Source organism: Bradysia coprophila, unplaced genomic scaffold (assembly GCF_014529535.1).
Source record: "Bradysia coprophila strain Holo2 unplaced genomic scaffold, BU_Bcop_v1 contig_297, whole genome shotgun sequence".
Classification (NCBI taxonomy): domain Eukaryota; kingdom Metazoa; phylum Arthropoda; class Insecta; order Diptera; family Sciaridae; genus Bradysia; species Bradysia coprophila.
In genome coordinates this window covers 2,178,148-2,191,540 of record NW_023503555.1, presented here as the reverse complement: position 1 = coordinate 2,191,540, position 13,393 = coordinate 2,178,148, and the positions used below count along the sequence as shown (strand labels likewise).

General features: G+C 37.7%; 1 protein-coding gene across 1 annotated transcript; it reads left to right on the top strand.

Annotated features, from left to right (window-relative positions):
• Positions 1–11,085: 11,085 nt before the first annotated feature.
• Positions 11,086–13,034, top strand: LOC119078826 (integrin beta-PS-like). The gene is made up of 4 exons (XM_037186534.1): positions 11,086–11,194; positions 11,252–12,050; positions 12,110–12,329; positions 12,446–13,034. The coding sequence occupies exons 1-4, from the start codon at positions 11,137–11,139 to the stop codon at positions 12,983–12,985; spliced, it is 1,617 nt and encodes a 538-aa protein (XP_037042429.1). The 5' UTR covers positions 11,086–11,136; the 3' UTR covers positions 12,986–13,034.
• The last annotated feature ends 359 nt before the right edge of the window (positions 13,035–13,393 follow it).

Below are 13,393 nucleotides of genomic sequence, written 5' to 3'. Positions count from 1 at the left end.
CTCGAAAAGTCTTCGGGAAACGGGTGAATAACATTGATTGTCTGGATGATCTTGCCACATTGCACCAGTTTCTTCATCACCCGCACAAATTCGGTTGGGAACCGATACGTTTGTTAGAAAGTCGCAGATCGGCGGTGAAAATGATTCCCCAATGCGACCAATACCCCAGACAATTAGCTCGAGCGATGACATTGAATCGTGGAGACAGAAGTCAGTTGATCGAACTGATATGACATTGATGTCTTCATTCGGATCATATGTGAACTTCTGGAGCTTCTCATAAACACGGAACGTATAGAGCTGCTCGTTCGTCAGACTTATTATTGAATCCTTAATGGGTTCATTATAGAGAGCTACAGTCAGTCGAACTGTGTACGTTACATGAAGAGAGGTGCTATTTTCGTCACGACGATGTATGACAGCATGACCACACGAAACGTCCGTTGTTTTGGGATTTGAACAGGGGTGCAGATCATAGATTGTGAGTAGATCATCGATCCAGCCTTTTACATCGCATTCAGTTGTGCATTTCTGTTCAACACGCACCACAAATACCGGGAAATAAGCAAAAATCTTTTCGGTTTCAATAAGAGTGTCGGTAGCGTACATTTTTTGCCCGGCACACCAATAAATGCCACCGCCAACATTTTCAACGAAATAATTGGCAGTGGGTCGGTCGCTGGCAATTACTTTCAATTCAGTTTTGTACTCGGTACTGACGCCGTCGACTATGTCGACTATCAACGCATAACACTGAAAACCGACATATTCATCAGCGTACCGAAACCAAAAGTCCTCATTGGTCACATTGATCTCAAGCCTACGTTCAAATAAATTAAACGTCATATTGATAGACGGTTCCAAAATGGTAACGCTGTTATCCATGCACACAATACACGATATAGAATCATTCTCCCAGGTCCACTGTCCGGCCGCATTGATGGTTAAAATGCTGTGTCGTTGGTTCAGTATGATTTCGTGATCCATAAATGGATCCCAGAATACGAAGTTGATGTCCGAGAGCTTTAATGTACCCCATTCTGAGTAACGAGTTACATTACGCGATTGTAATCGAAATAAACATCGATCGCTGTCGTCCAAGTCCATCGTTCGACTCAAATGCATAAACATGATATGGTGATCGTTACTCTTCATATCCATCATTTCCCCGTTGCAATACGAATCGATAACGTTTTCCAGACCTGTTTCATCGGTAATTGTTACATTCGGTGCGAGCTTCTTTACTGTAAAACATTCTTCGATCGGATCTATCATGCTTTGAACGAATCGATAGTATCCGTCGTCGCATACATACGAGCGTATCAAACTACTTGTTCGTGTCATTATTGAATAACTACCAGATGCGGAACAATCCTCAATCACTAATTCTGTCGAAAAGGAAAGTTTATCAACTTTCACAGCCAAACACATGTGCTCACAAGAATGGCCTTCATCTGCACAAAGAACTGTCGCATTACTGAATTGCACAGCCAGTCCATACTTTCCGGGTACTTTCAGTTGAAGTTGCACATCTTCAGTTGAGTAGTCAATGTCTCGGGTTATTTCTTTATTTGGCCACGAGTTGTACGCAGGAATTCGTACAATATCAACTGATACCCCGTTATCCGCATAATTTTTCATCAGAAGTTTCCTTTCCTCTGCATTTAGATCCAAGAAAGTAAACGATGTTCCATAGTGCATGTTTAAATCGTTGGAAATGTAAATGTGTTCGCAAATATCAGTTGAATCTACCTTTAAAATTGCGGACGAATTGGTATTGGAATTAGTTTAGAGAATTCTGATGCGAGATATGACATCTTACTTTTGTCTGCACGCTTGCCGGGCACTGACTCGGCGCAAGCATGACCGATTTGCATTGTGTATCTACTATCGCGTGATTAGGTGACCAACCTACGGCATCGGAACATTGTCGGTACACTAAAAGTTTTGAAGCATCCAAACATGTTGAAGAAATATATTTCGTGCTAGGTGTCGTTTCGTTCCAGTACACTGTAACACCTACAAATTCAAACGCAAAAAGTATAGACTCGAACTGTGAGAAAAGAACAATCTTACCGTTTACATTGACCGGTTCCTCATTGCAGATCTACAAAGTAACGAATAATCGATTTGACATTGAATTCTAAATTAACTGTTCTTTGACTCACATCCTCCATTCGTACAGTCTTGCCTACGAGTAATGTGGCCACAAAAAAATTAATGAAAACTCGCACATTTAACTTCATTTTCTAAGACAATCAAATTGCAACTCTTAGTTACTTCACAGCCAGTTCGGATACAACTGGTTATTCAATTATGAAACCCATACTTCAACACCGGATCACATGCCGAACTAAATCATTCAAATGTGGCCATATGTTGCCTCTTAACCACGATGAAAATTAGGAAAATCGAAGCGGTCTCACAAAGTTTCTACTAGCGTTTGCGAGACAACAGTAAAATGTTTGGTGAAATGTTTCTATTCATTCACTCAACTATTTCATTTCTATCTTTTTCATTCTTTTCATCCTTGTCTAAGAGCACCTCGGCAAGGTGAAGATTTTGAGTTGGGGTCCTACCATTGTACCAATTTTTCATTTCAAATTATATGTCCACTTCCAGCACACTACATATCACTACACTACCCCAAATAGTCCGTTGCTAAAATTAAAAACGTTATAAAGGTCGATTGTCCAGACCTGAGACTTATATTGCACATATTTCGATACACTAGTGAACTTATTCAAGGTTAAATCTCCAATCAGGCCAATGTCAGGTTACCCTGTCAGATTGAACCTTCTGTTTTTTTTTATAGATTTGGGTTTAGATACGCTCCTTTACTTGCACCGACAAATGCAAGGGACAGCAGCTAATAATGTCTATGAATTATCAAGAATCGATTTCACGAAAATATTGAGGTGTGAAAGGTATGCACAACAGGCCCAACTGCGAGTATGACACGACAACTTTTCAAACTTACTGTAGATCTCGCTCTGGGTGTCAAAAGTTCAAAGAAAAAGCTTTTCCCCTAAAAAAGAAGAAGTAATTTGCCATCATAATATAAGCGCGTTGGTGCTCTAGTTTCGGGTCTCTCATCCGTCACGTGATTGGCAATGAATACTCATCCTTTCTTTCGACTGGGTTTAGAGATGAGCGGGCCGCCCGAAATACATCGGCCCGACCCGACCCGACCCGGCCCGATCGGGTTCGGGTCCGGGTTTTGAAAATTCATTCGGGCCGGGTCGGGTCGGGCTTTGAAAACAAAAATTCGGGCCGGCCCGACTTAGAAATACAAATTTAAAGTAAGCCAATAAAAGCCTATAAAGCATGAAACACTAACCTATTTTATTATTTTACTTCGCGTATAAGATTATTGCAAAGCTTTTATGCGTAGAAAATGATTTTTCTTCCTGAAGTACCAAAACCGTCACATTCACTCACCAAATTTAGTACCGAAATAGCAACATTCTCCGACACTTTTTTCTCTCAATTTTCATTCCCGCTTATGTCATTTTCGATCCTATCTTTATTCTTTCCCAGATGTGTCATATACTATAACAAATGAAAATGCTACACATGTGATATTAAATGCGATCTCGCATCAGATTTTGTGATATCGCATGCGATCTCGCATTATATTTTGTTATATCGAATGCCATCTCGCATGTGATATTGTGATATCGCATGAGATTTTGTGATATCGCATACGATCTCGCATGTGGTATAGAGATCGCAGCTGAATATGGCGTGCAAATCTGTTGTTATGTTTTGTTCGGAATGTGACTTTGGTACTCCAGGAAGAAAAATAGTATACATACCACGGATCGAAAAGGTGTGTTTTAGACCACGGTGGTGAAAACGTCCTTGGTCTCCGCTCCGCTTCGCGTCGCTCCATCCCTGGACGTTTTCACCACCTGGGTCTAAAACACACCTTTTCGATCCTTGGTATGTAACATACTATTTCATTAAATTTCTTATAGTAAAAAAAAATCGGGTCACGTCGGGCCGATGATTTTTTCGGGTCGGGTTGGGTCGGGCCGCGAAGAGAAAAGTCTCGGGTCGGGTCGGGCTCGGGTTCAAAAAATTGGATCGGGCCGGGTCGGGTCGGGTATTGAAAAAACGTCGGCCCGCTCATCTCTAACTGGGTTACATAACTCTCTTTGCGAATTTCCTTCACCATCATAAATAGTAGTAGCAGAAATTATTTAATTTGGTTTTATTATTCAATAGAATTCGTTGATATATTTAACAACCAAATTGATCATATAACATGATAAGCTATCAGGAAAACACATAATTAAAATAATAAGCTATTTTCGTTGCACATCGAAGATAAGGAGGCAAGAACCTGAGGCAACTGGAAATCAAGAAAATTCAAAATACACCATGTTATTATCGATATTTGTCGGGTGGGATTATGGTTTTCCTTTCCACCATATCACGCTACATCAAGCATTTTCAATTTAGAAACAAGTCAACTGCAGGGTAGTCTTTCAATGTAAGTCTGAAGGAATAAAAAATTTGTCAGAGGCGAACACCTTTCAGAACAGAAAAGTTTTTGAAAATCATCGGAGAAACGTTTGTGTTGTCAGTATTTGTTTGACCTAAAATTGGGGCAAAATGCCTCAACTGAGAAAATCGAATTTCTGAAATATGCACGAAAAACATTATTTTTGATTCATTTAATATTCAATTAAATATTAATATTAATATTAATATTCAATATAATAGAAGATATTAATCACTTTTTGATCAAACAATTTAAAATTGAAGGAAGATTTTTTACACTTTTAAAAAAATTCGATTTTCTCAGTTGAGGCATTTTGCCCCAATTTTAAGCAAAACAAATACAAACGTTTCTCCGATGATTTTCAAAAACTTTTCTGTTATGAATAGCCTTCAACATTCGCAAGAAATTAAGCCCACTTGAGCAAAAATTGAATCCTTTTCCAGATGAATTTACGAATTTTCAAGTTCAAGATCCACTCAATTTTTCAAAGACTCACGAAGAAGACTTTTTCGACAAAATTCTTCCGGATTTTATTTTTTTTCTGTGGGAGGCCGAAAACTCGAAAATTTAGCTTCTATGATTTGTCACAAGTTGTAAATAAATTTTTCAAAATTTTTAAAATCGATTTTTGACATCTAGGAACGATAACAATTTTTTGTGGATTACGCCAGTCTCGATCCTTTATCCATCGCACACCCCTAGTATTTGGGTTATTTCCGACATGAGTGAGGTGCTCTAATGCTGGTTCCCAGGACTAAATATTCTAGACATAACCAGATTTTTTGATAAGTGCGCACGGGTATGAATAGTAAAGCTATAAAGCGCTATTTGCTCCCATGCAGACTTTGCATTTCAACAGTCAATTTTCCTTGTACAAACGAGCCTTACAGTTATCAGAGAAAACTTGAATGTTCCTTGTATACGTGTGGGCGTACAATTAGACATTTCGACAGAAGCAGCCTGAATAGACCTTCTACAAACTGGCAACAGAAACAATCGTCCTAGTACAAAGGGGGCTAACAATTGAGTGTTTCGTCAGAATCTTGAATCTTCCTTTTACTAACTAGCGACAGAGGTGACTTGTGCAAACTGACCTAAAAAATGGATGTTTCAACATTTGGTTGCAAATAGTGTATTTTAGGCTATTTGTAACCGGTTGTACCAGCGTGAAAATACCTTGTTGAATAGCGGTGACATGACGGAAGTCTTTCATCGACATCCTCAAGAAAGTAATAAATTACAGATTGAACCTGATAAGCTGCAAATTCAACCAATATTACCTTTAAAGCCAATTACATTATAACTTTTTATCTCCAATTTTAAATCATTGCAACGGTAATCCCAACATTCATATCTATCGGCATTGTACAAGCTCGTATCAGTAGCGACCTTATCGGCTATGTATTGTGGTTTATCGGACGAATTTATTTAAAATATCGATCGTTTATTACCATTTAAGTAAGAAAGTTCGATGCTGATTTATAATGATTTTTGATTGACTTGCCCAACATTTGTACACACACCGTACCGAGTTGGTGAGTTAATTGCAACAATGGTGGTAATTAACTCCAGCTACACACATAGCGACACGAATGAGAGCTAATAAAAGCATTTCTTTTGGTATACTGTCACATTCATACGACAGAGTAAAATAAATCAGGCAGGAGCGGTTCATTTTCGAAACGTCAAGTAAGGGACCTAATACACAGTATGAAAATGAACTTAAATGAACACTGACATAAATTTAAAAACTTTATTCGCCAAAAATATACGGCTTCTAGATTATTCAGGTCCCTAGTCAAGTCAGCGCTCCTGCCTGGTCAACTTTACTCTGTCGTGGTCACATTGGACAAGAGAACAGAAGAAAAATGTGAATTAGTTCTTCTTTGCAACGCTATGTGTACTAGGGTTGTATAATATTGCCGCGACTATTTGAATCGCTATTGTAAATATGACCGAATTAAGGGTAATCGATGCGCGTCATCTATTATAAATTATGATCAGTATTTGTATGTTCGTTTAGAGCGGTAATCAGAATTTAGTTATAGTCATTCAGTATCAATCGTTGCAAGAAGCAACATCCATCCAACCAACCAACCAACCAAACCATTATATTGTATAATCTAATCAACGAGTCTACCAATTGTTAAAGTATACCAATTTATTGTTAATAAAGAAAGAATTAAAATCTGAAAACCTTAGGATTTTAAACATGGTCCTTCGACGCGCATCGATTACCCTTAATTCGGTCATATTTACAATAGCGATTCAAATAGTCGTGGCAATATTATACAAGGGTGGTTCAAAAAGCACTTTGTTCGCCTTTTTGGTAACCATAGGATTTCTGAAAGGCCATGGCAAGAAACTGAGATTGCCACAGATTGCCAAATGCAGCCTTCTCAAACTCGAAGTTAAATTGTTATTTATTGTAATTTTTAAATTCTTGAATGGTCTCAAGTCCAAAGTATACAATAAAAATCAAAAGTTCACTTGTCGACATCGAACTCTCGAGTGACCACTGACCACACAAAAAAAAAATTCGTGCGCCAATTTTTCAAATTTTTTGTCCAAGCACACTACATGTCACTACAGTTGCTCCTGTACATAATATAGCCACTAGCTAAGGTCTTGTACACTCTAATATAGTCCGTAGCTAAAGTCCAAAGTTAAAAACGTCAAATTCTGATTTTTTTTAAAATAAAATCTATTGAAAAAATCAGTCAGTCAAGGGACCTGATTCACCCAAAAGGTGGGGCTTAGCTTAATTTGGTTTCATTATTCAATAGAATTCGTTGACATTTGACATTCGACATTCAATAACAAAATTTGATCATACAACACGATAAGCTATCAGGCAAATACATAATTAAAACTATAAGTTGTTTTCGTTGCACACCGAAGATAAGGATGGAAAAACTGAGGCAACTGGAAATCAAGAAAATTTTATATATTTTGGTTAATTATTGATATATGCGGGGTGTGAGATTGGTTTTCCATTGGACCATATCACGCCACATCAATCTCTAAACAAGTCAACTACAGGCTCGACTACAGGGTAGTCTTTGAATGTAAATTTGAAAAAACTACCATTTTGCACACCATTTGGTTTTCAGGATCCGTACGAGTTCAACGCACTATCGAGCATCAAATTCGGTGCGCACAGGTGAGATCATTGAAATAGAACAACTTAAATGGGAGCGATATTGCTAAACATTTCCATAGATTTCTTTCAAATTTCGTATGTAGGTCAGTCTGGAATTTTAGACCAATAGAAGGACAGGAATAAATCGGTGTGAGAGCAATATCATATTTTTATAAATTTTGTTCGTCTACAAGCCAGATAATTTCAAGAAACAACTTAAATCTTACATTGTACAAATTGCCCTAACTGGCCGTAAATGTATTTTAGACCGTTTGTACCCGGTTGCAAAAAGTGTATTTTCAACTATTTGCACCCGGGTGCAAATAGCACCTACCTTATTAAATAGCACTGACGGCTAAACAAATGCATTTACGTTAACGGAAGTTTTTTATCGACATCCTCAAGAAAGTAATAAATTACAGATTGAAAATGATAAGCTGCCAATTCAACCAAAATTACCTTTATTGTCAATTAGTTTATAACTTTTTATCTGCAATTTTAAATCATTGCACCGGTAATCCCAACATTCATATCTATCGGCATTGAACAAGCTCTTATCGGTAACGTCCTAATCGGCCATATATTGTCGTTTATCTGACGATTTTATTTAAAATATCGGTCGTTTATTACCATTTAAGTTAGAAAGTTTGATGCTGATTTACAATGATTTATGATTTACTTCCACATTTCCAACAATTGCACACACACATACCTAGCAAAGCATTTCTTTTGTTATGCTGTCAAATTTGACAAGAGAACAAAAGAAAAGTGTGAATAGCCTATGCCAATCAACTTTAACTGATGATGGCATTTTAATGCTTAATTTCCTCTTACTCCCTTTACGCTCCGTTTAAATAATTTAAACTAATAATAATTTAAAATAATTTCAATTTTGTGTTAGTCACTAACGACTATCTTCCCAACAGTGTCAAGAATGGCCTGAATGGCAACATCTTTTTTGTATATTTTCTTCACAACTTACCGATACCGACTGAATTAGCATGAAACGTATTGCAGGAATTTCTAAGGACATAAATTCAGGGAATTGAACACTGAATTGCACAAATTACTTTTACATGCTACATGCGTCGAAAACCGTACTTTTCAAGCACTTCTTTCGACGCCCTTAGCATGTAAAATCCATTACATAACTCGGTATAAAAAGTAAAAAGTCTCGTTTTCGTGTGTTTATTTACCTCGGCTTCGCCTCGGATCAACAAAATTCACACGAAAACTCTACTTTTCATCTTTTTATCCCTAGTCATGTAAAATACTATTTCATGTGTCGGGGCCGAAAATGAGTGAGTTTCGAGATTTTTCTCGGGTTTTCGACCCCTTACATGAAAATTTTTTTGAGCATCTGTTTTGGACGATTGATTTTAGCCACAGGTTAAGACACTTTCGAGTTGATCACGAAGGCGGTGTGATGAAAATTTTCCTGTAGCGCCAACTAGGTTTGGAAATTTTTTTATGACGATTTCAACTTAACAAAAACCAAATTTGTTTTCAAGTTGACTTTTCAAACAATATACATGTCTGAATTGACAAGATTTGTGTTTCACCCGCCTTCGTAAGTCTCTTTACCTGTTCTTTCAGAACCTTGATCAAGGCGACGAGAATCATCACAAGAGGTGAATTTTTGAATGAAATCGGCCATTTTATCATCAAATGTAGTGTGTCATCCGCGTATATGTATTTGCGTGACCTCCCCAAAGTTTACAGCCTTGAACTGAATGAACCACACTACTGTAATTTTAATGTTGCAAACTTTAGACCTTATGTGGAATTTGGGTGGAAAATAGCGCAAATCACAATTTTCAGGAATTTATAAAGTGAAAAACCTTTCCGGTTTCATGTTTTTTCGTGAAAAGACGAGACACGGGTATCTTTATTTTGAATTTTTATACAAAAAATTGAGAAAAAAATCATTTTGGCATAGTCTATTAAGTCTTCTTTGCAACGCTATGTGTAGCTAAAGTAGGTATTGACCGGTAAATGAATACGCAAGGCCTTAAAAAGTCTTTTAGAGAATATGAAAATGAAAAATTGAAAACACTCGTCGAATAGAGAAAATAGTTTTGAAAAATGGAAAATGGTCTTCAATTTTAGAATTTTTCTCGAAATTTTGGCCCTCAGCACGAAGAGTTGTCTACGCATCTGTTGTGGACGGTTTTTTAGGCACTTTCGCTTGTCGCCCTCACTTCGTTCGGGCTGCAACTCGCCAAATTGTCTAACATATACCGTCCAAAACAAATACGTAAATAACTATTCCATTCATCGACATCTAATAAATCATTTCATTTGTACAATTAGGCGATTTCACTATTGAGTGAAATAAATGGAGAATGTAGCACTGATCACAGCAATTTAATGAATGGTTTGTGTGAAATGGAAATAAATAAGTAGTGAAAGTGTATTGTTCCACTTGTAAATAGTCACAACATAATTAGCTTAAAGCACGTAGTTAAACTTGAGCTATAGATATTTTGGAAAGCTAACGTTGGAACCTTCCTCTGCATTATATAAGGAAGAAGAACTTGCTTCCACTGCTTAAAAATCCGATGCGAAATTAACTTAATTATAACTATCTGACCTCCACTATTCTCTTGATAGTTTCGATACGATAACAAAGTCACTAAATAAAGTCTAATACGCAAGTTAAAATCTCTGATTATAATCTTTCAGAAATGACAGACGTAGTGGAGATTATAATCATTAAATCTATTACTTTTTTTGCTTTATTTTTTTATTGTTTAATTGTCAAGTAATGTTGATACCAAATCTTGTCCTTCTTGAAGGTAATGCAAATCCAGAGTTACACACGGATCCAAACTTTCAGGTGAACTTTAGCTCCGTCATGTTTCACACGTAATGAATTCGTTTGCGTCAAGTTGCATCTATTGGTGAATTTAGAACGATTTAGCGGCGGTATGTTGAATGTTGCACAGATATAACATTCGTTTGCGTCAAGTTGTATTTAGTGGTGAATTGGAAGGATTTTGCGCCGTTATGTTGCACAAGTCTTTTTCAAGGAAGAACTTGCCGATGTTGCCATAAGATAATTACATGAAAAATAGGCCATTTTGTACGGAACGGGAGTTTTCCGGAAGGAATGATTCCGCATTATTTTCACCAATGCAAAGGACTGTAAAAATTTCTTGTAAATTATTATTGATTTATTAGCCAAAATTCAAACATTGTGCATTTGCTACTGTTTCCTAGGTCAAAATAATCTCCACGTATGACTATGCAGCCCTGGCCTGTAGCATCTCGATAAAGTGTTATCAGCAGGTTATATTTTAAGATTTGTATTGCAGGAAATAAGAAATGTATGCATCGAACACGTGATTAATTGCTTTATCAGCGAAGAGATTACATGCAAACCGGTATATAAACCCACCAAAAGTGAATGCATAAGTCATACCATCGTCGATAATTCAATAGGCGTGTAACAGTCTAACAGTTTCTTGCATTAACCGAGAAAATGAATTTTCAAATAATTTTCCTTGTACTAATTTCTGTATTCACAGCAGCAGTTTCCGGTTGGTTTTTACTCTTCGCTCTTTCGTAAATGCTAACATTAAATATTTCTTATCCAGCTGAAGTTATCTGTGGTCCTGATGACGCTCTTTTGTCGAATCCCGTTGATTGTGGTTCGTTTTACCTATGTTCGAACGGAGTGCCTTACCTTCAACAATGTGCACCAACGCATGGCGTGGCATTGGTTTTCGACCCGAATTTGAACCTATGCGTTTGGGCGACTGATTATGATTGTACGGAATCAGAGACAACAACAAACTCTCCAGCATCGACAATGGAACCTTCTGAATCAACAAAGGAACCTGCTGAATCAACAATGGAACCTTCTGAATCAACAAAGGAACCTTCTGAATCAACAAAGGAACCTTCTGAATCAACAAAGGAACCTTCAGAGCCAACACCATCAGAACCTCCTTGCCATGAAATCAGTCACCCTACTACTTGTCAGGGATCGCCGCATAATTGTTCATTCTGCTTCGATACGTATTTCAGTGATGGAACTGTCGATATGCCTCGTTGCGATACGTACAATAATTTACTTGAGGGTGGATGCCACTCCTTTGATGTCAATCGAACCGAATATGATTCTGTTGTGGTTACAAATCCTAACTGTACTACTTGGTTGCCGGTAGAGCCTGGTAGAAAGAGAAATATTTCGGTAACATTCAGCTTGGAGAAGCATCCGTTAGACTTGTATTACTTGATGGATTTCTCCGGATCAATGGCCGATGACAAGGCGAATGTTGTGAAGCTTAGTTCAAGCTTACTTGAATTACTTGCTAACCTGACTGATGATTTTCGGATTGGATTCGGAACTTTTGTTGACAAGCCGATACTTCCATTTGGTGGACCTGAAGAGTAAGTAGTAACAACCGACTTACGAATGTACACTTTTGCAAGTCGTCTCTTCGTTACAGTTACAGCTTCCGCAACGATTTTCCTATAACATCTGAAACAGCTGGTTTGGTACAAAAAATCAATGACTTGCCGATATTGGGTGGTAAAGACGGTCCTGAGTCTCATGCTGATGCTTTAGCTCAAGTAATAGAATGTGCCGAACAAATTGGTTGGAGAAGCAACAGTAGACGCGTTGTTCTGTTAGCTACGGATATTGATTTCCATATTGCGGGTGATGGCGTATGTGTTGAATAAAATACGAGAAAGATATTAGTGCGAACATAGAACAAAGTCTACATTCGTGCTAGTATCTTAAATCCTACAAATAAATCCAATTTTCGAAATACATTTTACAGCGAGCAGCAAATATAACAGCTCCATACGTAGAAGGATGTTACATGGATTCCTTTGGTTCATATACTGAAGAGCTAACAATGGACTATCCCTCTATAGAGCAGCTCGCAAACGCTTATTCCAAAAACCAAGCAACAACAACTGCCATTTTCGCAACCAGTTCCAAAACAGTAACGTTCTACGAGCAAGTCGCTTCACAATTCAAATCCGCATACGTTGGCGCTCTGAACAGTGACTCATCGAACGTTCTCGAGTTGATAAGGAATGAATTTGCGAAAATTGAGTCACGCATGGAAATCGAAAAAAGCGACACAAGTGAATCGGTTTCGTTCAAATACTTTTCGAATTGCATGCGTTCGGATGATGAACGTGAGACGACCGTTTGCGAACATTTGCCGAATTCGGGTGATGTGACGTTCGTTGTGGAAATCGATTTGGCTGAGTGCCCGAAGGACGGAGATGAAACTGGTATGATGTTTGACCTGAATCCGGTCGGGCTGCCCATTTTTATTGAAGTGGAATTAAGTTATCTGTGCGATTAACTTATTGTCGATGAACAAGCATTACAATAAAATTAATATTCAAAAACAGTTTTCAATCTTTTACTGGTCAATCTCACGCCGAGTTCGAGCTCGACTCTAGAGTAGGAATCACGCACCGAGTTCGAGAAATTTTTCGAGATTAATCGTAGCCCTTTTTCTTGATTTAGTCTATTTCGTTGGTATTTGTTCCTGTTGAATCTCGAACGACTCATATGACGAGTGTTTTCACTCTACGAAGAGGCATAATCCAAGTATGCAATTACAATGAAACAAATCAAGTTACCCTTGCAAATGGGTATTACGATGTTGTTCTCATCAGATTCAGAATAAATACAACTGTTCAGCGGGCAACAAGCCCCAATAGAAGTGTTTATGTCTCAAAGTAAGGCTCTTAGTACGACATAACTA